This window comes from Equus przewalskii, chromosome 2 (genome assembly GCF_037783145.1).
Source record: "Equus przewalskii isolate Varuska chromosome 2, EquPr2, whole genome shotgun sequence".
Taxonomy (NCBI): domain Eukaryota; kingdom Metazoa; phylum Chordata; class Mammalia; order Perissodactyla; family Equidae; genus Equus; species Equus przewalskii.
The window spans coordinates 54,306,126-54,332,008 of NC_091832.1; the positions used below are offsets into that span (position 1 = coordinate 54,306,126).

At 43.5% G+C, this 25,883-nt stretch overlaps 1 protein-coding gene across 3 annotated transcripts in view; it reads left to right on the forward strand.

The window, feature by feature from the left end:
• DOCK5 (dedicator of cytokinesis 5) overlaps window positions 1–25,883 on the forward strand; it is a 203,587-nt gene that overhangs the window by 47,034 nt on the left and 130,670 nt on the right. For 2 of the 3 annotated variants that reach the window (XM_070607172.1, XM_070607174.1), the window contains exon 2: window positions 7,965–8,048. In XM_070607172.1, the coding sequence (XP_070463273.1) occupies window positions 7,965–8,048 (84 nt within the window). Of the gene's footprint in view, window positions 1–4,666; window positions 4,821–7,964; window positions 8,049–25,883 lie in introns of those variants that run through there. The other variant, XM_070607178.1, reaches the window with a different exon arrangement.

Here is a 25,883-nt window from a genome sequence, read left to right on the forward strand (position 1 = left end):
GACCGGAGTATAATTTGGGTTCAGCTTCGTCTGTCACTTTTCAGCTTTACACACACACACACACACCCCTTGGGCTTCCATTTCTTTATTTACGAAACAAGGAGATTTGAACAAATGGTTTCCCAGATCTCTTCAGCATCTGGCTTTCTCCTCAGCTGTTTGCTCTTCTCAGTCCGCTGTCCTTCCAGCCACATATACATACATTCTGTTTTCTCACTGTGCCCTCTGTGGGACGTGACTTCGGTGTATATAATACTGAAGAAGCTTGCGTTCAGTTCTGAGACCCTCCTGAATGTGAGCCATGGGGCAAGGCTTGTCCTGGAACAGGCCCCAGTTAAGAAGTAAGCCCAGGCCCAAAGCTGCCGCTCTTGTATTTGTATTTTCAGGTTGATGTTTTTAAATTGATGGGTTTTCCAGCCTGGTTGGGGATCATTCCTTTTCTCAGTGAACTGTGTTTGGTCTCAGATTCATGTGCATATGGAGAAAATAGTCACTCACATTTTAACTATCATTTCAAAGTGCTTGTTCTAGATTCCACAGTAATCTATGGCTTTTATCTTCTGATTCTCTATTCCTTAATTATGATTTCAGTTTCTCAGTTAGATGTAGTAATCTTAGATCTGACCATTTTTATCTTCGATCTGTTTAATTTTTATTTAATAAGGATGTATACCAAGAAGAAGTGATAGTAATACCTTATTCGATTGGAGGAAAGTGTTCTGGGCTCGTTAATAAGTTAATGTTTTTACTTCATCATTCAAACCCTGCCTTAGTTGCTCTCAGATTCTTTTCTTTTTTACTTTTCCTTAACAAGAAGGAGACCAATTGAAAAGAGTAGAAGCTAATAGGACTATAGGCATGAATGCCATTAGAAGGTGTCCCTTCAAAGCTATATCCAGATTGAGGGTACTACAGTGAGTGCACGATTGAGGCATCATTGGTATTCTGAATAACACCTGGGTTCCTCACTTGGCTCACTGCAGAAATGCTTGGAAGGGGCAGCAAGAAAATGGTAAAATACTGAAATATTCCCTGACTCTCATGCTGCTTCTTAGGGGAGCTCTGTACTTAGCTGCCGGCAATAAAATGGCTTTGCTGTCCTTACGGACGACACCTGCATGTATTGTCCAACAGCCTTGACCTTGGAAGGACTCTTGAGGCCATCTTGTTCTGTTAGCGCTACCATCCTTCCTGGTTCCCAGTTTGCACCAGTGATCCACTGGTTTATTGGTAAAGGTGGTCATGTCTATCTTTGAGGATGTGGGTGCCCCCATGCACCAAGTGGGAAGTTGGACAGGGCAGGAAAGGGGAAGGGAGAAAAGGGAAGGTGACTGCCATTTTCTCGTGGCTACCAGGTGTTAGTCATAGTCCTCGGGGCTCTGCATACATTCTCCTTTTGGGCTTCACACAAAACCACATGAAGAATAGACTGTTGCCTCCATTTTCTTAGAGAAGGAAGCTGTGCAGAAAAGCTCCTTGTGTTTGTTGAGCATAGATTTTTTTGTTGGTGTAATTTTAAATTCCCTTGTTTTAGCTTTCCTCCTTAAGTATCTCATGTAAACTTAATTTCATATTAATTTAAATGAGATCGTTTGTAGGTAATCCCTTGATACCAGTGAGGAAATAAATAAACCATAGTGGAGTCTATATCTGTGAAATATCTCTCCCATTAAAGATATGTTTATCGGGGCTGGCCCCGTGGCTGAGTGGTTAAGTTCGTGCGCTCTGCTTCAGCGGCCTAGGGTTTCACCAGTTCAGATCCTGGGCACAGACATGGCACTGCTCATGAGGCCATGCTGAGGCAGCGTCCCACATGCCACAACCAGAAGGACCTACAACTAGAATATACAACTATGTACTGGGGGGCTTTGGGGAGGAGAAGAAGAAGAAGAAAAAAAGATATATTTATCTATTCTATCTATAAGTAGATGTAATCTTTAAAATAGAGATCTCTAAAGAATAACCAATAAATTGGTCATTAAATCCTATAAGAGCCTGCCCCTGTGGGTGAGACGTATAGGTCTGTGTCGTCATCTGATGGCCCCTGGCCTGGATGGTTCTGAGGAGAGACGCAGCAGGATGGTCCTCTCATCCTGAAGAGACTAGTTTGGAGCGTGATTGGAATGGTCAGCATAAAACCATAGATTTTTTACTTCATGGGGTCATACCTCCTGTTGAATCTGATTCTCTGTTCCTTGTAGTAGACTGGAAGTAAAGAGCAAAGGAACAAAGTCCACTTGCCTTCTAGGACATCGTTGCATTAAATCCAAAGTGAAGGTCAAAAATGAGATGTACCTTATTAGTTTTTACAGTTCTGATGGCTAAAGTAGGCAGATCAGGATAATGAAGAAAATGATCACTTTTGGTCATCTTTTTAATATTCAGAATAGTAGACAACTCAAATAGGAACCTCATTCTGTGTTTCCTGGATACAAGATTCTGCCAAACGGCTAATAAGAAATGTCATGTTTTAGTTATTCTTCAGGGGGTTGTAATTTGAGGGTTCAGGAAAGAACCTAATTTATTAGAAAGGTTAAATACTAGTAATCCACAGACTTTTCATCATCAGGACTGATCCTCGTTTCAGGGCCTATAAGTCTATTCTGTTGGTTTCTTGCTGCATAATCCTGAGACCTCAAATTTCTTCTCTTTTTTCCTCTCTCAGATAAGCCTGGTTTAAAAGAAAAGGCCAAATCAAAGATTTGGTAAAATGCAAACTATTTTACGTTTGTAGACATACTGTCTTGTCGACTTGGCTCTGCAAAATTACACTTTCGTGATGTAAACAGTCAGCTGCTTAGGAAGAATTCCAGCAATTCGTCTTTCTCAACCTTGCACGCAGCAGCCAGCAAGGCGATTTATAGACAGCAACTCCCTGTTCTTGTTTAATTTCCTCAGACAAAACAAGAGATTGTGGTGGTGCCTGCTAGTTCAAAATGGTACAACTTGTTTCTCTTGCCTCTTGTCATCACCTCATGAATCAGAGGATGTGGGAGGCACAGGGACCCTTACAGTCATCTGGTCCAGTGCCTGGTTTACAGATGGGAAACTGAGGCCCGTACTGAGTAACTCATTCAAGGTTGTGCTTGTGTAGGTGAGAGAGTTGAGTGTTCAATTCTGTTTGTGTAAGCCTGAGGATTTCCTTTGTTTCCGCTTTCTCTGTCTGCCTCTATAATGGTTATTCACATTCTGGGAAGAAAACGTGATCCGCTGAGTGTATGAGTTGTATGCCCGTCCTTGAAATGGCACCAGGCTAGCAGACAATGTGACCACCAGTCACTAATTTGTATGATAAAGCTTGGTTTTGGAAGTTGGATTTTCGCTTCCTGAGACAAATCTAAGGTAGACAGCACGTTGACAGTCTGTCAGGCTCTTCTCCTGGTTTCCAAGCTGTTCCAGGGCGTACCCTGGTGGACCAGCCTGGTAAAATGTGGTGGTGGATCGTCACAGGAGCAGCGTTAGGACAGTTTGTAAAGCTGGGTTACTTGGGGCGGGGCATTTTCCCCTCTGAGTCTCAGTTTCCTCATTAAATAATCTGGTACTTGGCATCCACTCCATACGTATTATATATGGAAGTGAAACCATAAAATACAACAGGAATGAGGTGTATAAAGGAGAGGGAGGGAAGGCATCGTTCTCAAATGCGTAGTTGGAATGAGTAGATGATAGCTATAACTGATTGGGAGTCTTGTTGCCCAAAGACATGAAACAGCTAGTACCAATGTCCTCTAACCCGTGACTTTTCAGTCCAGTGAGAGGCGTCGTTGAAGGGATGTGCATGCCATGTGAATCTTTGAAAGCTTGGGTTGGAAAGGCAGGTTCTCTCCTGTGTAAAAAGCAAAAACTGGCAGGAGAGGTGATTTTCATATCCTTTTCTTGAGTGGTGGGAAACCTCAGCTGCTGCTTCTGAGGAAAGGAGAAGAATCTTGGAGTTTGGGGAAGAAGTGGTGAATAACTGAATTGATTGGTGGATTTTATAAAAGTCACTGTTGTGCCTCGAGCACCTTCTTGGGGTCTAATCCAGTGCCTTGAAATGTGAAAGACACAAAAGTAATGTGTAACCAGGTCCCTCTTCATGAGGGGTTTACCTTCTGATTGGTGACAGATGATAACACAAGATCGTCTGTGATTAATAACGTAAACTGTGTTGGAAGGAAAAGTTGTGGACAAGAGAGAAGAAAGAGACCCATGCAGGCTAGTAGGGAGTCAGTAGTCATTTCATTTGTCGAATTGAATTGTGAACGTGAGTTTGGATTGTTATGAAGAAAAAGAGAAGCCGTTGTTCCAGGCAGGATAAATTGTGGGTGAGCACAGAATTTAGGGGAGAGTACAAGCCTTGACTGGAGCAGAGGGTAGAGTTTGGTAGATAATGGAATCCAACGTGGATAATTAAGGCCAGAATAATTTTTGGAGAACTTTGATTCTCAGGCTTAGGAATCTAGGATTTAAGGAAACATGTTGGGTTTATGGGGGGTGTGTGTGTGTGTGTGCGTGTATTTATAACAGTCCTTGGTAGGTGTTTGTGCTTGGAGCTACCACTGCCAGGTGCTGCCTTTTAGAGCTTCTGCTTACTTTCCTGATGACTAAGAATGAGGAAGAGATGAAGCTTGGTCAATGCACAACACATTGTGACACAGCAACCTCACTACTTCCTGTTTCAATCTGAGAGCAGGTTGATTCCCTTCAAAAAGAGAGGCCGCTTGAAAAAGATGTGGCTGGAGGTGCACTCCTTCCATTCCCTGATAGATTGGCTGTGATGTAAGGAAGAGTCTCGGGTCAAGCTGCAGATACAGGACGCATTGCAGGCTCGGGAAAGAGCGGTAAGGACCCACAAGTGGCGATGACAGGGACACTTTTCTTCCCTTTTTGATGACCTTGTGGGATCTGGCAGATGGATTGAGGGACCATCCTCATGTGCTCAACAGAGCTGCAGAAGCAGGGAACATCATGGGTTCCCTGGGTCATTGGGTAGATGCATAGAACTGAATCTTTAAGGTGGGTCTTTTTTCGTGGAAGGATGCAGATCACTCCTCAAGAGGGTGAGGGCAGGAAATAAATCTACTTTTTTAAAAAACAGCTTCATTGAAGTCTAATTTACATTCACAAAATCCCCCCATTTTAAGGATATAGTTCAATGAGTTTTAGTAAATCTGCAGAGCTGTGGAACCATCACCACAATCTGGTTTTTAGATGTTTCCATCTCCCCAAAAATCTCCCTGGGGCCTACTGTGCTCGGTCACCCTTCTCACCCCCTAGCCCTAGGCAATGAATAATCTGCTGTACTGTCTTTGATAGATTTGCCTATTCTGGACATTGTAAATGGAAGTCTATGTTGATGAAAATAATCCATAACCAATCTATAAATGAAAATTTGGGTGAGCTTATTCTGAGCCAAAGTGTGAGGACCATGGCCCTGGGCCTTCCTTCCCGAAGGAAGGAAGGGCACCAAAGAAGTAGGATATACAGAGTGGTAATATACCTTCGAAGAGGATGTTTCACGTATGATTGAAATGTCCCTTTTACAATAGTCATGAGACTACTCTGTTGGCACAGCAATTGATGGACATAGCAGGTAGTAGGTCTGCTGTCTTGGTGGACACAGCAGTGTGGCAGTTCTGTTGTCTCGAGCTGGGTGGTCACAGGAGAGCACAGCATCAGTTCCTAGCCTAGGGAGAGATGCTTATCCCTATGGAATTGCCAGTGTCGGGGGAAGTTGCACCTTTATGTTGAGGGCATTGTTCTTGCCATGGCAAATGTTTAAAGCAGATATACAATGCATGCTCAATGGCCATGTCAGGCCCTTTTGAAAAAACAAAGTCAGGCTGAATTAGGTTTACACCAAATGTCTTCCTTATATACTCCAACATATCCTATTGCTCGCCATTTCTGTTTGTCACCTAAGATGTGCTTTTCCCATATGGCTTTCATTTAGCATCATATATATTTTTTAAATTTATTTTTTCCTTTTTCTCCCCAAAGCCCCCCAGTACATAGTTGTATATTCTTCGTTGTGGGTCCTTCTAGTTGTGGCATGTGGGACGCTGCCTCAGCGTGGTTTGATGAGCAGTGCCATGTCCATGCCCAGGATTTGAACCAACGAAACACTGGGCCGCCTGCAGCGGAGCGCGTGAACTTAACTACTCGGCCATGGGGCCAGCTCCAGCAGCATCGTATTTTTGAAGTTCATCCATGCAGTAGCATGTGTTAATACTGTGTTCCTTTTTATTGCTGAGTAATATCCTGTTGTGTGGATATACCATATTTTATTCATTCATTCATCAGTTGATGAATTGTTGCCAGTTTCTGGCTATTGTGAATAATGCTGCCATATTGGTTTCCTATGGCTTTGGTTACAAATTACCTCAAACTTGGTGCCTTAAAACAACAGAAACTTCTTTCACAATTCTGAAGACTAGAAGTCTGAAGTCAAGGTGTTGACAGGCTGTGCTCCTTCTAGAGGCCCTAGGGAAGGTCCCGTTCCTTGCCTGTTCTAGCTGCTGGTGACTGTGGCAATCCTTGACTTGAGGTCATATTACATCATTGTCTGCCTCCATCTTCACATTGGCTTCTCTTCTCTAAGTCTGTTGAAACTCCCTCTGGCTCTCTCTTATCAGGATACATGTGATTGTATTTAGAGCCCACCCTGATAATCCAGAGAAAACTCCTCCTGTCAAGATCCTTAATTTATGGAAATTTTTTGCCACATAAGGTAACATTCACAAGTTCCAGAAATTTGATGGTAATCTTTTAGGGGGCTATTTTTCTGCCTACCACAGCAGCTGTGAATAAAGTTTTTGTGTAGGCGTGTTTTCATTTCTCTTTGTAGATAACTGGGAGTGGAATTGCTGGGTTGTATTGTAAATTCATGTTTAACTTTTTAAGAAACTGCCAAACTGTTTTCTGAAGAAGCTGTATCTTTATATTTTACATTCCCACCAGCAATGTATGAGAGTTCCAGTTTCTCCACATTGTTGCCAATTGTCTGCCTTTTAAAAATTACAACCTTTCTAGGGGGTGTGAAGTGGTATCTCACTGTGGTTTTAATTTGCATTTCCCTGATGACATTGGTGTTGAACATCTTTTCATGTGCTATTAGCCATCATATATGATTCTTGGTGAAATGTCTATTCAGAGCTCTTGCCTATCTTCACATTGGGTTATTTATAGTCTTCTTCCTTGTGAGTTATGAGAGTTTAGTCTACTGTTTTTCTCCATGTGGCCCAGTCATTGCCAGTCCGAAGGACTGTGGAGATTGAGATCACCTTGATGAGGAAGTGCTGGGACAACCCAGTTCCCCAGCGTGCTGAGAACTGGGGCAAAGCGGCCATCTCTATTGCACCCTGTGTCAGTCTGTTACTGTGTCAGCCTGTTACTGTGTCAGCCTGTTACTGGAGGTTAGATGGGACTCACAAGTGGGACCCTTTGGCTACCAATTACTGTATCAGGGAAATGGAGAGATGGCTTGTCCTATGACTTTGAGATCATAAGCTCAGTGGTGGGGTAGGCTGGCTGTTGTCTGATGAACAAGGGGACCGATCAACAGACCCCCACAGTATATTCTCATTGTAGCCTGTTTTTTTCTTTCATAAAGCTTGTCATAGTTTTAATTAAGTAGTTGTTTCTGTAATATGTTGAATATCTTTCTTCCCCTCCTAGACTATAAAAATTGCCGGGAGAGGGACCAAGTGTGTGTGTTTCGTCACTCGGTTACCAGTCTCTAACACAGTATGTGGTACCTAGTAGGCAAGCAACCAGTGTTTGTTGGATGGAGGAAAGACTGTAAAATACCAGTAATAGGGGTCCAGGAGAATGTGCTCTGCTTTATAGTGGGTGATTCGCATGAAATCATTAAACAGAGGGTTATTTGTTGAATAAGTGATTCACTAACCACTGAATGTGCTATTTAGTGACTTGTATTTTCCCTGCCACTGATGCCATTTCCCCCTTTTATTTCTCATTTCCAGCGATCTATAACTACAATGCCTCTCAAGATGTGGAGCTCTCCTTGCAGATTGGAGACACAGTTCACATCCTGGAGATGTATGAGGGTAAGTCTGGTTGGCCGTCTGCCAGACAGGGGGGAAGGGAAAACAGTGGAACTGACTTATTAATAAGGCCCTCAGAGCAAACATTGGCGTGCTTCACTTACTTCCTGAAGGGGTGCTGGGAAAATCCAGGAAGTACTCAGGGTGTACAGTCTCATACGGAGGGTGACTTCAGAACAGCCAGCTGAACACATGAGTGCACACATGCCCAGGCACCACAATCACTGTTGGTGAGTATGTGGTGCCCAACCACCGGAGGCAGAAGGATCCGACGCAGTGCTGTGGAGCAGACACGTGGACACTGGGCTGGCGGTGGCTCGAAGGAAGCACTGCTGATTAAGTGTTTTTTCTACTCAGCACTAAATGTTGCCAGATTGGGGGAGAAATGAGGGAGAGACTGACTGGTGTTGCTGAGATTCTTTCAGAGAATTAGGTCAGCACTGCAGCAGGTCCAGAAAGCCTACTAGTGTCCTTCCTGCAACTAGGTCAGGCGAGGGAGGTGGTTCCAGTTAACCTGTAAATGGGCTGTGGGGTGCTACTCAGGACTCCTGGTTTTTCTGAAAAGCACAGGTCATGTCTGCACCCACCCCACCCCACCCCACCCCGCCTCAGGCTTCCAGCTCCAGCTCCAGCTCTCTGAATCCTAGCAGGACTCCTCCACATTCCATGGTTCTAATCCAAACTCCCAGAGCACAACAGGCCACTGAAGTTGAGAATCAAAGCAAAGAACTACCTTTAGGGCCCATTTACTCTCTCTGAAGGTTGGGATAGGAATGTGGTGGGAAGCTAGGCAGATTTTTCTCATAGAGAGAGGCTTGTTAGAACAAGAACTCGGGATTTGCAGGGTCCAGCCACACTTACAAATGCTTATGATGGTGGAATGGCAAAGGTGGTCATTTGGAATCCAGCACAGCTTCCTAGGACAAGACAGGGTGACATAAGATGGGGAAGTGGAGTTGCGAAGCCAGGAGGAAAGGAAGCAGGGTTTGGTTATAGAAAAGGTAAGTCATCTGCCTGATTACACAGAAGACTCTGCCATTACTGCTGCCTCCCTTCAGTGGTAGGCAGAGGACCGGGGTTTTGTATTATCTTTCTCTCTTCCATACAACTCAGAGTGTAATTGTGCAGCTCCCAGGGGCAGAGAAAAAGGAGGGAGGGCTGTGTGGACTTTTCCCACTCTATTCTCTCTCTTCTGCTTTCGTACTCTCCATCTCAGGTCCAGCCAAGCATCGATTCCATGGCATCCCCAAGTCACCAAGTCACTAGGGACAGTCTGCTTATCTTCTCAAGACTCCTTTGCATATTGACACAATAGTCCCCTCAGCCTTACTAAATCATACCTCTTTGTCAGGGGCCAGATTAATTCACTCTTAATTAGTCTCTATGGACACATAGTTTTCCATTGTACAGCTAAAAGGCATATGTTCAGTTTTTGTAACTCTTCCATGTGGGCTTGAAAAGAATAAATTTTAGGATCCTTGGGTGCAAAGTTCTATAGATGAAAATTAGATTCTGATTTTTCTCATTTTTTTCAAATTTGCTGTATGCTAACTTTTTTCTGCTGTTTTGTTACTGAGAAAACTATGTTAAATCTTCCACCATGATTGCAGTTTGTCTGTGTCTCTGCACAGTGATGTCAGTGTCTTGCTTTATGTACTCTCAGACTTCTGTTTAGGTGCATACAATTTTAGAATTGTTCTATTAAACAATTCCAACTTGTAATCCCTGTTTATTAAACCATTTATCTGTATCTTTATCAGTAGTAATGCTTTTTGCCTTAGTTTATTTTGTCTGAAATTAGCGCCAACTCATTGGCAGTCCAGGGCCCCAGTTTTTGTTCTCCTGGCCCCACAAGGCCATCAGAAATGTTTCTCAGCTTCTCAGCCATTCAGGAACCTTTTCTTAATTCAGCAGATGCCTCAAGAGGAAAGCAAAGCCAAATGCTGACCTCATCTCTCTAAGTTTTGGTCTTTTTCAGATCTTGACCTGGCAGTTCTTCACCTTACCATGTTAGCTCTTAAGTGTGTGTGTGTGTGTGTTTGTGTGTCTGTGTGTTGTGTTGTCAGGCTTTTCTAATTGTCCTGCAGCGTGTAGCAGGGAAGAGTGCAGAGTTTATCTGAAATAAAGTAGATGATGTCTTTCAAAGTACGTTTTCAAAATTCTTTTTTACTTTTTATGTGACCCCAACATATTTTTTGAAATAGCTAATTGAAGCGCTTTGTCTCATAGGATTCATATTAATGGAAATTTTAAGTGTGCATACTATTTATACTTTGCTGAGTATTCTCCCAGTTGACCAGTGATCACTCCTAAAGGTAGCACTCCTGTGGAACAAGTGAAGGTGGTCACTGAGCCTGGTGGAGTATAAATATAAACACAGACACACAAGCACATCCATTTCAAATACCTTCCAGAGCATGAATCCAAAAGCCACAGTGCTCCTAGGGTATTGCAACTCACCCGGAATGCTGGCCCAGCTGATAGACAATCATACAAAACACTGTTACTTTATCAATGCTGCACCTTGAATATGGTGATCTTGCGCATAGTCCTGACAGCAGGAAGCTGATTTTCTTGTTAATTGCTGCCATAAAATACTTGGTATGCCAGCCATGGAATTCTTTTATCTCAAAGAAGGAAGTCAGTGCCCATTCTGTAAAAGTGGGTGTGTGCCAAGGTGTGAATGGGCAGATTTAGACCATCAGCTTACTGAATTCATTAACCATTAACCGCCGGATGACGTGTCAGCATTACAGAGATTACTATGCTGAATTATGTTTTTAAGTAGTGTTTATTTGATCGGGTTAATTTTTTTAATAGTGCCCGCCTTGCCAGATGCAGTGATAGGTTCTTATATCTGCTAAGTACTTAGAGTTCTTGGCTGGGTTCTCAAATTCCTTTATTATTTTCGGCAGTTCAGGACTAAGCGAGGGCAGGAGTGCTGTGAAACATCGAACAGGATGGAAATGCTGAGTAATAGCTTGTGTGCTCTCCCTCCTCCCCCATCTCCTCTTTCCTTTAAAAAAAATAAACAAAGTGGAAACACCGACAGGTTTGCCAGATGGAATTTAAGGGCGATGCTGGCACCCTGTCATGGCCCCGGGGCTTTGTGTCTTTGGCTTCTGGTCAGATCTGACCCCCGGGCTCCCCACCTGCACAGTGCCCCGCCCCACCTTTGAGATTTGCATACCAGACCCATGCGTCCTTTTCCGGTGTGGACATGAGTCCACCTTTCTGGAACCCAGACACGAAAAATTCTTTTCTGCCCTTTTCTGCCCATGGCAGAATACCACTTAGGGCTCTCCTCTGGCTGTTTCCTGCCCTGTGGTTGAATGAATAATTACGAAAGTGATAACTCTTTGAAGGCAGAGCAGAGCCTGCTCTCTCTTTGTCTGCAGGGCCCGTGCCTAGCGTAGCCCCTGGCATACAGGAGGTGCTCAGCAAAAGTCTGTTGAATGAGGGAAGATAAAATAGAAGACTAGGGCAAGCCTGTTAGAGTAAGGCAAGCGAGTGTGGAGAGTAAGGGGGGGTGGGGTCACCTCCACGAAACCCCCGATATTACAGGGTTGCACTGCTTGTCTGCTCTCCTGAGGGAAATACAGGGGGCTCCAACATGTCCCTGCCCTGTGTAGACTGCGGAAGGAGTTACTGCAGGAGCTTTTTTTTTTTTAATACCAGCTTTATTGAGATATATTTCAAATACCATACAATTGACCCATTTAAAGTCTACAATTCAGTGATTATTTACAAAGTACACCATTCACAGGGTTGGGCAATCATCATCACTGTCTACTTTCAGAACATTTTCATTATTCCTAAAAGAAACCCTGTACCCATTAGTGGTCATTACCCCCCAGCTCCAGGCAACCACCAACCTAACTTCTGTCTCTACAGATTTGCCTATTCTGGACATATCATGTAGTATGTGATCCTTTGTGACTGACTTCTACTTAGCATAATGTTTTTGAGGCTCATCTGTATTGTAGCTGTGTCAGTACTTACATCTTTGTATTGCTGAATAATATTCATTGTATGCATGTATCACATTTTGTTTATCCATTCATCGGTTAATGGACATTTGGGTTGCTTATACTTGTCAACTGTTGTAAATAGTGCTGCTATCAACATTGGTGTACGTGTTTTTGGGTAGACGTATGTTTTCCTTTCTCTTGGGTATATGCCTGGGAGTGGAACTGCTGGGTCATGTGGGAACTCTGGTTTAACTCTTTGGGGACCCACCAGACTGATGGCTTGAATTTTTGGCTTCAGAATAGGAGACCATCACCCACAGAGAGGGCTTCTTTCCCTCATCCCTTATCACCAGTTTCTTTCTGTGACCTTGCCCCTGATCTTCATTTGCTATTAAAAATGAGGGAAGGGAGTAGAATTGATGGAGAAGCTATATCCTGCTCTTCTTTTATAGGCCCCCAAGAATTATTTGCCTCCAGAGACTTTTTCAGGGACCACATCCTCAAGGACTGAAGCAAACGTCCTTGCCTTTCTTCAGCTTTGGCACTGGCCTACCCATAGTCATTGCCACGTCTTTGCTTCTTTAACCAGACAAGGGAATTAGCAACAGATGGAGACAACTGTTCTCCATCTTGAGTGTTCTTTCCCACCCTAGATCCATAGGCATGGCTGAAAAGGAGATCCAGTTGTGGTCATTGATTCATTCAACAGTACTTGCTTAGCAAATTTTATGCTCTTATTATGTGTCAAGTACATTTATCGAGCACGAAAGATGTTCTATGCACTGAAGTCAACGGAGTGACAAAGCAGCAAGGTTCCTGCTCTCATAGGGTTTTCATTCAAGGAGTAGACAAAAACAAGTGAAGAAAGTAAGTAAACAGAAAAAGCTCAGATACTTATAAGAGCTATGGGCAGAAAAGAGCAGAGGTTGTTGAGAGAGATGGGGCGGGGGAAGGAGATGGACGGCCGTAGATTAGATAGTTTTGTCCCTCTCTGGGTTAACCGTCCTTGGGCAGGACACTTAAACTCTCTTCGTGTCTGGGTCATTTAATCTAAAATCGGGTCACTTCTGAATTGAAAGTGATGAAAGGAAAGTGCTTTGAACACTAAGGTTTCAGCATCCCTGCTACCATGAGGCTCTCCTCTCCTGTGATTAACCAGATTCCAGTCACAGGTGATTGCACGGCAGGGTCTGTTCCACCAAGGGGTACTGGTTTCCTGCCTTTGATTCATAGCCATCGGTTAGCTCATTTTCAGCTCATAAACCACTCACAAGCTCAAGAGAGGGTGGCTGGTATTAACAGTGATTTCTGGGGTAAACATAACACAATTGGCCCCCGTTGGAAATAACAAAATGAGATAATGTCTCAAAGGCGTTCCAAGCTCTGCAGAGGCAGGCACAGCATAGCGTTTTGTATTACTTCAGTATAATTTGTAAAGACCCAAAGGATTGCACGAACAGTCGAATTGGAACCAGAGGAAGTTGGCAATCCTGAAAAGTTGAAAGAAATAAAAAGAAGCATTTGTGCATGTATATAGAGGAGGCCTCCAACATATCTGTGTTATTTCTTCTGTGTAGAATAAGGCCAGTTTTAAAATGCACCTTAATCAAGAAATTCACTCCCTTATAATATGAAAAGAAATAAAAATGGATTATGACTTGAGTTGTACATGTTTTGAATCTCATCTTTATAAAGCAGGCTTTTTTGAGTAAGAATAGAGGGCAGTATTATGACGGGTAGGTAAAGTTACGTGGCACTGAATTTTGGCTCCATAGCTGACAAAAATTTCTAACAGAGACATAAAAAAGAGTGCGTTTGAAGATTTTTTTCAAAGCAGAGGGTTAATAAGCATCTTTCTGAGGTGAGGTAATAGAAACCCTGCGTTGGACTATATGATACAGTAAGGTCGTGTCGGACTCTTTCAGAGCATCCGATTCGAGAAGATGGAGTGTCACATCTGCCTATCCTGTGTAATAATTAGTCAGCCTGGTACCTTGACATCCCTTTATTGTTTCTCTTTTCTATTCATTTCCTTCTCTATTTGGTCAACCACGCCCAGTGGTCATAAGATGAGTGAGAGACAAAGAAAATCAAAATTGATTTTTAAAAATCAGTTATTAACAGAATGTGTAAAAGTTGACTGGGTATATGCTGAAATAAGGTATTTGATGTATTCGTGACTTTCATTTACTTTCGTTACCCAATTAGTCAAGATAATTAAAAGTTTATTGTAATTCAGCACTCACCATGTTGTAGTTATAAAAACAGGGCCTTTCACAAACGTCAGAGGCAGGGAGCCCAACAGCTTGGATTTTATGACAAGGACTGCGTGTGAACATTATGGCACTAGTCTTGAAAGCAGATTAGGCTGTGTGGCATTTTGTTGAGAGTGCCGGTCACTTCCCACATCTCTTTGACCTTTACCTTAAGTACAGTTTGTCAGCTATCACTGCTGGGCACAGATGTTCCTGAGATGTGTTTTTCAAAAGATGTGTGTAGCAGTAGGAGTGTGCTGACAAGAAAAACTAATTAAAAAGTAGAGCTGGTGAGGGGCTGGCCCCGTGGCCGAGTGGTTAAGTTCGCACACTTCTCTTCAGCGGCCCAGGGTTCAGATCCTGGGTGTGGACATGGCACCGCTCAGTAGGCCACGATGAGGTGGTGTCCCACATGCCACAACTAGAAGGACCCATAACTAAAATACACAACTATGTACTGGGGGCATTTGGGAAGGAAAAAAAGCAGGAAAAAAAAAAGTAGAGCTGGTGAAAATTCACATCTCAGATGTAATCTTATCAAAAAGAATATGACTTCTCTTGTTTTTCTTTTGAGATACGTTTGAACTTCCTTCTGTAAAATTTATGTTATTTGCCTATGGGCGTATATGAGATCTTCTAGGTAGGGATCAGAACCCTACCTGAGTGGTGCCTTCATTCAGTTACTTCGTCATGAACTGCTACTTGCAGTCGGCCCATTTGGGCAGCTGCCCATGCACCTAAAGCAAAGATGTTTTGGGGAATGCTCTGGAGGAATGTTCTCATGCACCTTTGGTGTCCCATAAGTTTTGATCTCCAAGGGATCTTGGTGGGATCAAGGGGTCGAGAAGGGGACAAAGTAGTGGGCAAGCTCCTTCCATCCCATGTACATACATGCCCACTCATGGCCAATTTCACACCTCTGATGGCGGGGCCATTCACATTATTTGGTGTGTCACTTTTATCAAAAATGCCTTAGGCATCTTATTCCCATTGTGAAACATGATGCCACTGTGGCGCTGGGTAGGACTCAGATAAGGATTACTGTGAGGAGAAAGTCCTAGAGGAAAGTTCAAAATTGATTGAGGGCAAATAGGAAAAAGATATTTCTCCTTTTGCTTATATCTGGAGAGAGAAGGTTATATGATGTATGCCTCTGCTTTGCTCATAGTAATAGAAGAGTTACGATCTTTAAAAGCATAGAGGGAGACATATGCCTCATAAATATTCACTCTGTGCTCGAGTGCCCCCATCTTATTCAACCCACGGAGGCAAATCGTGCCACAGAAAGTGTCACACGAACAGAAAACATGCTGCCTGAAAAACTCGTGTGCTGCAGATGAGTCTTACAAGCCCGTGAGAACGACGGTCCTTTTGCTTGCCTCTCCTCCAGTTGGAACTCAGACTACAAAGAGATGTGGACAGGGCAAGACAGGAAAGACTTCTTGTTAAACAAAGAGTCTTAGTCTAACCCTTATATTCTGTGTATGTGTCCCCAAAACTTGTCATCTGAACAAGAATGTTAAAGGTGTATGCATTTGAATTTGACAATAGGAATATAAGGTTTTAAACAACTATGTCTAGCAATTTTGTCCATCCTCTCATTGGCAGGAACAATTAACACTAAATTCCTAACCTTGAACGCTTGCTTAGTTTTCACCATGCAAGTTTAAGAATCTGATATTGTAGTTGGACTTGAAGAAATGGGAGGGGTTTGGAGGAAGAATTTTTTTTTAATTAGTCTTATTGTCAGATTCATTGAGCACTGAATGTTACGTCAGGCCTTAGAATAACCTATTTTGGTCGCCCTTGAGTCCATTTTGGCTGCATTCAGTCCTGCTCAGGCCCTGGGTCATCCAGCACCACGTTTCTCCATTATTCTAGCCGCTGTCATGTGGTTTTCCTATCACCCAAGTTGTTTCTTCTACTTCTTCTTCTTCTCTTTCCCTTAAAGTCATCTTTTATACCATTTCTTGGGGCAGGAAATTTATTCTGTCAGACAATAAAAGTACATCTTCTGGAGCTCTGGAGCGGAGCCTCCTCCCAGCGTGGCATTCCGGCTGCTCATGTCTATACTTCAGCTTCCTTCATTGTCAGTAATTTAAGAACAATTCAGAGAGGTTCTGCTCCTTTTTCTAGGGAGCATAGACACATGCTTCAGAAAACAAATGCAAGAGAATTCCAAATAGAGTCTCCTTCTGTTGTCAGCATGGGAATCAGACGATGGCCCTGAGAGAAGGAGCATTGTGGATTGGATTGTGGCATTGAGTACCCTCGGGTTCAGATATTTCTGGCATTCTACACGCCGCTCTGTGCCAGGCGTTGAGCTAGGCTTTGATAGACTCAGCTCAGTTCTTACAATCCTGGGAGATCAGCGTTACTAATGCTAGTTTAATGAACATGAGAGTCGGGGGTGAGAAACTGGAAGACGTTCACAAATGGTAGAGCTGATTCCCTTCGTGAATCCGAGGAGAGCGTTCTTTCCACAACCCAAGGCCTTTCAGGAAGTGACACTTCTACTTTGGATGTAACGTACAATTTTCCAAAGGAAGTGAGGCTCTTTCTCTTTTCAAATAGCTGTGAGACAAGTTTCCCACACCCCAGATGTGTCTGTGTTGGGGGGCTCTTTCTAAACTTGCTTCCCTCCCTGGCTCTTCCACCCAAACTCCGCTCTGGCTTGGAGGCTCCCTGCCGCCCCTGAGCACACGGTGCGCTTGGGCCCGCTTCACCCTAGCGCCCGCTGCCTCGTCTGCCCTCCACACCGCGCCTGCCGCCCATTTTCAACGGCTGACTCGCTCTGAGCAGGTAGGCACGTCTGTTCTCAGGGAGTGTGGCAGAATCATCCCCCACCCAGAGAGACTGGCGCCCCTCCTGCTTCCCACACACTCCGGGGAAGAATTGCTGAGGCAGAGGGCCACCATTCCTGACGGTTTGTGCAACCGCCTGAGGTGTGGCAGGTGGGCCAGGGAGGGAACATAAGCAGAGAGGTCTCTGGAGGGGTCTCCGACTTCCCTGCGTATAACAGGCTCTCCCTCCCTGTGTGTCTGTGGCAGTGAATGTACAGCTCATGTCCCCAGTGGTCCCTCCTGCCTGTGGGTGTTGAACCCAGCCTTTGGCTGTGACACTCTCGGGAGGTCCCATGTGCTTTGTATTCTCGCTCTTGCTTCTTGTCTTTTGCCACTAGGCCTCTTATGCTGGCGCTGCTACTGGGCTCCACCTCCTCTTCTGACACTGCTGATCTGTCATGCCCCTCACAGCGTCTCACCCCTGACTGTCTGGGTCCTCAAAGTGGGACCCCGTGGTTCACGTTTAGAGTCTGAAAGTATAGCCTTGCTCTTTCATTTTTAGGAGGCAGTCCATTGAGGAACTCGAAGCAAGTTTCTTAGTGACCGAGTGGGTCTCAGGGACAGTGCAGTGTCAGTCACATTGGAGCGCGTTCCTCACTTCACCTGACTCGTTGTCTGAGCTAAGGCACACATATTTCCAGCACCTCTGCATGCTATTAGTTTCCTATCTTATGGGGGTCTCCTCTGCCCCTTCAGAAGTCAAGGCAGCCTTTATCTCTCCTCTAATCTCCGTGTCCTTCTCAGGAAGCTTAGGTGGTTTCATGAAAAGAGCAGCCTGCACTGAAATTCCAGAAATCCTGGCAAGCTGGACATGCAGGTTTGTGTCTTCCTCTCACCTGTGTCTCTCTGTTCCACTAGCAAGCAGATTAGAAAGTCTTTGAGATCAGCTGTTGGGGTTTATTATACTCTCAGACTCCCACAGAGCCTAGCAGAGTGCTTTATAAAAGTGGGCCTCTTGAAATATATCTTGCTTGGTTAATTGATTCCTCACTCAGAACCCTCACCCCTTTTTCATCCATCCTGCAACTTGGTGCTGATGGTAACAAAACCAGTATAAGAATTGAGTCGCAGCAAATTCATTGCTACCACTGATAAAACTGTGTGCTGCATCTTATCATTTCAGCTTCCTTGAGCTGGTTGGGTAAGTTAGAGAAACGCATCACAGGAGAGGGAAATTAGAGCCAATAGCAAGAAGGACTAACTGCTGGCAGGGTTACTTTGCTTTAAAAAGGAAAGAAAAAGCCACATTCAGAAAATGAGAAGGGAATTGGCAAGCCAGGTGATGATGTTGATTAGACTAGAGGAAATGTTATTTCCTCCTCCCACCGAGCTTCAGGGTATCTGAGTTCACAGAGAGCTTTCCTGGTTTTGCAGTGGACGTTTGCATGTGTCGTCTCCCCGTTCTGTTCTGTCAGCTGTGATTTGGATCCGCTCCTCCCCACCACCACCTGGACCAGGTCCCTCTGCCTGTCTAAGGGTGTTTGCTGGTTGAAAGTAGAAGTCTCTGACATTCCCATCTATTGTTGGCAGCCAGAAGAAACCTCGGTATTTTTAGCTATGGAGTTAGATTTTATGAGGTAATGAAATGAAAAAAAAAAAAATAGAGTGTTTTGTGGAAAGAAATTTAAGAGATCAAAGCCTTGATTACTTTAAATTAATAATTGAAGAAATGGAGTCCCACGGAACCGATAAGCAGAAAACCAGGATGGAGACCCAGGCCTTTTGATTTAAGGGGTTCTCTTCATAAGCAGGAGTGCCTCTTCTCTTCTGGACATTCTGGCCTCCTAGGCATGTGCTCGGGCCCCGCCCAGCTCTGCCCACTGGCTGTGGGATCCCAGGGAGACAGAAGAAGGGTCTCTCGGACCTCACACTCAGACCGCGGCTTGAAGGTGCCGATTTTATCATGCACTCCTCGCATCCGTCTGTTCTGTCCATGGCCACTAGCTCAAGGAGACCTTCTCTTCCTCATTAATAGATTCATTAAAAGTTTACTGAATGCCTGTGATGTGCCAGGCACCACAGACAGGTCTCTTTCTTGTTCATTCAAGAAGTAAAGTGAAAGATGGAAACCACATCTCTTTCTTTCCCACTTACTGGCATGCTTGTGCATGCGTTTTTTATATTGATAGGATTCCGTGGCCAAGCTCCCCTGCCCTGAGCAAGGGTCCTGTTCACTGTCCCCGCAGCACGGCCGTGGAGGGGAGTGGCAGAGGGGAGAGAGCAGGGGGAACTGGGAGGAAGGAGACCTGGGTTGCCCCCCCAGCTTCAACAGTGAGTCACTGGTTGACTTTGGCCAGCTTTTTAAATTTCTTGCCTATGTTTCCTCTTTTTTAAGTGAGAGTGTTAGATTCGGTGAACTCTGAGTTCCTTTGGAGCTCGAAGTTCCAACGTCTACTGTCTGCCTGTCTCAAAGGCACAAAACTGAGTGAAGATAATTAACTGGGAAGACTGACTTGTCTCACAGAAAGGTACAAAAGAATAGAATCATCTTTTACCGACTTTGCATCCTTTCACTTTGGCATCCTTTTACTTTCTGCCTTTGAGCTGATTTTCAAAGCCCCAGGGAGACGGTCAGTCCTGAATCCTGAGGCTCTGTGCTGCCCATGGACAAAGGTCCTGCAACCAGATCCTTTCCTGTCTGTCCTGGGAGGGGTTTGCTCCAGCAGTCGCTGCTTATCGGCTTCCCTGGAGGAAGGGACCGCAGGCATCTCTTTGAGAAGGGCAGGCTCTGGTCTAGTCTACCTGGCCCACAGGGGATGGAACATTTGACCTTGGCCTAATTAGCTGTGCTTTACCCAGCAAGCTACCAGGCCTGTCCTGTGACTCTTAAAGGAAAACAACAGGATTTAGCACCTGCTCCTCCTCTGTGGAACGCCCCCGGCCCCCCATACGACACATGCAATGAGGATGCAGAGAGACCACGGCTCCCTGTCTGTTTCTTGTCTTTAATTCCTGGGAGGTCAAAAATTATTTATGGTTGTACATCAGTGTGAATGTACTTAATGCCACTGAACTGTACACTTAAAAATGGTTAAAATGGTAAGTTTTATGTTATGTATATTTTACTACAATAAGAAATAGTTTATTGATCTAGGGGGAGAGGAAACTAATTTATCTTGGGACTGCAAAATTATGAGAGATTTTATAAAACACTCATAACTTCCACATCTAGATGATGCTTTTATGGTTCAAAAGATCTTCAGAGTCCCCTTCAGTAATTGCCTTCTGAGTCTTTAGCATATTCATAACCTTCCTTTTGTGTGCCACTGTCTCCAAGCATTACCATTAAAGGCCCTTTTGTATTTGTTTATGGATCTGTTTCCTTCTTCCTTGAAGATAGTGTCTGGCACGGGTGTTCAATACGTGTTTTTATGTATAATAAATGAATGGCCACATTAGTAATATAACTCCTGAGCTCCTGTGGACCCCCTCAGGGAGAATTTTCTAACCACACTTTCTAAAGTAGCCACACCCCTACTTGTCCCTTTCCCACATTACCCTCCTTGATTCTTTCATAAATTTTAGCCTTATGTGAAATTACTTTATTTGCTTGTGTGTTTAGATGTTTGTGTTTTTCACTTCTCATTATAAGACTAAGAAGGAGGAGATGTTATATATCACGCTCTCCTAGCATCTCTCTTTAAATGAATAAATGAATTTCCAATCTGTGATTGAACTTTTGGAAATAGCAAAATTCATTCAGAATCAGTTTTGGAGCATGAAGTGAGTAATTCAAATAAATGATGTCTTTGGGGAGGTGCAGTACGAGGTAAAAGTAATGGACAGATGGTTCTGTGATACACGACTCAAACTGGTTTCACAGGCAGTTTCAGACAAAGATAGCAAATAATATTTGAGAATGCTATTATCGTTGAATTGTATGGCACTTTGAAGTGGTTACTTTGTAATGTTCATTTGATGGTGTAAATTTTTGTATGGTTCTTCACAATTGTAATAAAATTTATATGCAGTGGAATATCTACTTATCTTAGATATACAATTCAATGAATTTTAACAAATGAGTGCACCCCATGTACCTAATACTCCAGTCAAGATATAGAACATTTCCACTGCCCCGGAAAGTTCCCTGTTGTCTTCTTCCACACAGTTCTCACCCCCCCAAAAACAACTACTGTTTGAATTTAGATCACCATTGATTAGTGCGCCTGTGTAAATAGAATTACTTATATCTGTTGTGTTTGGATTCTTTCATTCAACATAGTATTTTTTAGGTTCATCCATGATATTGCATATACAGTAATTCGGTCCTTTTTATTGCCAAGTAATACTCTATTATATGGAAACATTTTGATTTGTTTGTTGACACTCCTATTGATGTCCATTTCAATGGGTTTCAGTTTTTGGCTATTAAGAATGAAGCTTTGATAAACATTCTTGTGAAGTATTTTTTATGGATGTAGGTTTTCACTGCTCGTGAGTAAATCCTTAGGAGTGGGTCTATTGCCAGGTCATAGGTCATGTGTATGTTTAACTTTGTAAGAAGCTGCCTGCAATGTAAGAGAGTTCCAGTTGGCCCATATCCTTACAACACTTGGTTCAGTCAGTCTTTTTAACTTTAGCCATTCTAGTGGGTATGTAGTACTATCTAATGTCGTCTTTTTTTTTTTTGGTGAGGGAGATTGCCCCCGAGCTAACATCTGTTTACAACCTTCCTCTCTTTGTTTGAGGAAAATTGTCCCTTAGCTAACATCTGTGCCAGTCTTCCACTATTTTGTATATAGAACGCTGCCACAGCATGGCTAGATGAGCAGTGTGTAGGTCCATGCCTGGGGTCCAAACCTGCGAACACCGGGCTGTGGCAGGAGAGCACAGGAACTTAACCACTATGCCACCAGGCCAGGACCCTGATGTCTTTTTTTTAATGTAATTTACATTGACTAAAATTCACGTTATTTAGTGTATAGTACTGCAGGTTTTGACAAATACACACAGTCATGAAACACCACCACCACCAAGATAAAGAACAATTCTGTCAGTTCCCCAACATTCTCCCTTGTCCCTTTGTAATCAACCCCACGCCACCCTCAGCTCTTGGCAACTACTGATCTGTTTTCTTTCCCTATAATTTTGCCTTTGTCTAGTCCTGGCTTACCCGGATTTATCAGCTGCACTTTTAAAAATTTTTATTCTTATCATGTCATAAATGTACATAATTTTAAAGGTCAAATCATTTTTACAAAGTTTATAAGGAAAAACAGCAGTCGCTTCCTAGCTCCTTTTGGTTTCTGATTTCACTTTCAATTCCGTCAATTTTTGTGGTATATACCTTTTCATTTCTTTTTTTTTTTTTAGATTTTTTAAATTTTTCCTTTTTCTTCCCAAAGCCCCCCAGTACATAGTTGTATATTTTGGTTGTGGGTTCTTCTAGTTGTGGCATGTGGGATGCCGCCTCAGCATGGCCTGATGAGTGGTGACATGTCCGTGCCCAGGATCCGAACCGGCGAAACCCTGGGCTGCCAAAGCGGAGCGTGCGAACTTAACCACTCGGCCACAGGGCTAGCCCCTACCTTTTCACTTCTAAATAGCTGTGCTTCTATACAGATCTATACATATCTAACACAGATCAATATAGAAACATAATTTTTTTTTGTTTTTTGATAGTTATTATTTAAATTATTATGCTTATGTAGTATAAGCAGCAGAGGCTGTGGAATATACTTTGATTACATTTCCTATCAAAGAATATGTTTTTCTAGAGGTATATGTTCTTTTTTTCTTGGTTCTCTATGGACCTACCTCTGTTTCGTATCTAGACTTTCTGACAGAACTCTTTACCTCCTAATATATTCAGACAAATTAGCTGATTTCTCGCTTCCATTTTCTGTCTTGGATTTGTTCCTCACGGATTCCTCTGTCCTGCTGCTTCATTTTGGACTGGTTGCACTCCATGCCAATTACATAGCTCCTTTTCTGAGATCTCCATCATCTGTATCAGCATCAGAAGAATAAGAACTGGGGATGATTTGCATGTGTGCATAAATATAGATAAACATCTTTATTAATTTTGACCTATGTATTTTAAAAGTTCTGAGCAAACGTGGATACTGTCGATTCCAGTCCAGCATCACAGAGTTCATTCTAGTTTTTCCCTTTCTGTGCTTACAACTCCCTTCTATGACAGTGAGAAACCTGGCTTCCAATATTCCTGGTATATTTATTTATTTGGTCAATTCCCCAGTACGGAACCAATCTCCATCTTCATTACCACACCTTCTCCCACGTGGACATCCTCCTCAGCCTGTTCTTGCTCTGATCGCCCATGTCAGTCCACCATCCCCCATCCCTAAGTCCCATGTGTGGATGCTCTTCTCCTTGCCCCGCTTAGGCTCTGATGCTCCATGTGTGGCTGCCCTCCCTCCCTCGCCACCTTTGCAAATGCCTAAGTTGCCCTGTGCTGCCTAATGGCTCAGAGCTCTGTCATTCAGGAAGGGAAGCAGAAGGGCCAGGATATGTCTCTTTGTTCTGTCTCCCATTCCCCAATGTCTTCTTTTTTTCAATCTTCCTATATAGACAGTAATACTGTCCACTCATTTGCTTAAGCTCAAGATCTAAATGCCCTTGACTCTTTGCCTTTCCTCTCCCTATTCATGGCTGTTCCCAGCTAACTCATGAGCAACTCCTGTTGATTCAGAATATGTCCTGCATCTTTTCATCTCACCCCATTTTCGCTGCACCTACTAGTCTCCTCACTGATGTTCCTCTTTCCACGATGTCTCACCTCCCACCGTCCTTTTACATAGAGCAGCCAGCATGATCTTTGAAAAGCACCAGGTGTGATCTCATTTAGAATCCTCCAGTGGCTTCCCATTGTGCTAAGAATAAAATCCAAATTCCTCCATGGTGTATAATACCTGTGTATGTGGTAATCAGTCCTGGCTGCACGCTAGCGTCACCAGAGGAACTTTTTAGAAGCACTAAGTCTGGGCTCCACCCGGGTCCCATTAAATCAGAATGTTTGGGGATGTGGCCCAGGCATCAGTATTTTTAAAAGTTCCCTGGTGGGGCCGGCCCTGTGGCTGAGTGGTTAAGTTCGCGCGCTCTGCTCCAGTGGCCCAGGATTTCCCCAGTTGGAATCCTGGGCACAGACATGGCACCACTCATCAGGCGATGTTGAGGCAGTGTCCCACATGCCACAACTAGAAGGACTCACAACTAAAAAACTATGTACCGGGAGGCTTTGGGAGAAAAAGGAAAAGTAAAATCTTTAAAAAAAAAAGTTCCCTGGTGAATCTAATGGTCAGTCAGGGTTGAGAATCATGCCTATCTCTAACCACCTTCTTATTGCCTTCTGTCCTCTCGTGACTGGTTCTGTTTAGCCTCTCAGAGTGATTATTATTATTATTATTATTATTATTGGCGAGGAAGATTAGCACTGAGCTAACATCTGTGCCAGTCTTCCTCTACTTTTTGTATGTGGGATGCCTCTGTAGCATGGCCAATGAGTGGGGTAGGTCCACACCTGGGATCTGAGCCCGCGAAACTGGGCTGCTGAAGTGGAGTGCGCAGAATTTTAACCACTGGGCCAGAGGATTCTTGATTACCTCATCTAAAGTAATGTCCCGTGTTACCAGTCATTCTCTGCCGTGTTACTCTCCTTGAGCACTTCTTCCTAGCACTGTTATTATCTGAGATCATATTATTTATGTCTTCTCTTTTTTTACATTAGAGTGTAATCTTCACGATAACTCCTGCTCTCTGCTACACCCATGGTGCCTAAACTAGTGCTTAACAAATCTTTGTCAAATGCTGCAGGTAGAGGGGAGAAGAACTGAGTAAAGGACCTGTTGTGTGGAGCCAAAAAGTGTGCAGTAGCCCGAGATACATTTGGACAGGCAAGGTGAAATGGAGCACATGATGGAGTCCTGACTGGGGGAGATTATCTGAGAAACTACAGAAAGAAAGCAGGAATTAGGAACTCTGATGTTTTCAAATCGTAGGGGACAGATTTTTATTCTGGTTTGGGACAGTCCCATGAAAACAGAAATGGCGCATTTCCCTAATGGAAGAACAACCCTTAGCATAGAGTCACTTTTGATGTCCACCATGGTTGCTATAAGTTTTTTTGAGACTTTCATTTCACCTAAATGTAGGTAAGACTTGCCCTCTGGACTAACCTCCCTCCAGTCCCTTCGTTTTAATAATGAACTAACTTAAGAAAGCATCTGCGATTTCCATCAGTTCACACTACTCACTGATTATAGCTGCTTGTTGATAGACCCTTCACCACCTCTTTGCATCATGATGCATTCAGAAGCCTGATAGCATACCATATTTAACTACAATTATCTTGCTTTAAATATTAGGATTAATAGGAAAATCGCATTCTTGCTTGTATCGCAACCCCAGTTTGTAATGTGGAAATGAGCAAACAGACCCTTGAACTATTAGCATATCCCTTGCATTTACGGGCATTTGAATTTATGGAGTCCCAATAGTCTATGATTAAAACTCCGGAAATAGACGGTCTTCTGCTACTACCTAGTGCCAAGGACCATGAACATTCACTTGGACAAATTCAGCGTGGTCATTTTGTGCCCTTAGATAGGGGCTATACTACACCATACACACTACAGTTCTAGAGAAGACTTAGGAGGTAAAAAAAGTTTTCAAAAATGACAAGTTTAGGAAGCATAATTCTGTGATGAATGGCTGTGCAAAAAATACTCTTTACAAAACTAAGATAAATTCCTCTCTGAAAGTGGAGCAAAGTCTTTATTGTAACATCTCGGTTTTATAGGACATAGAGAG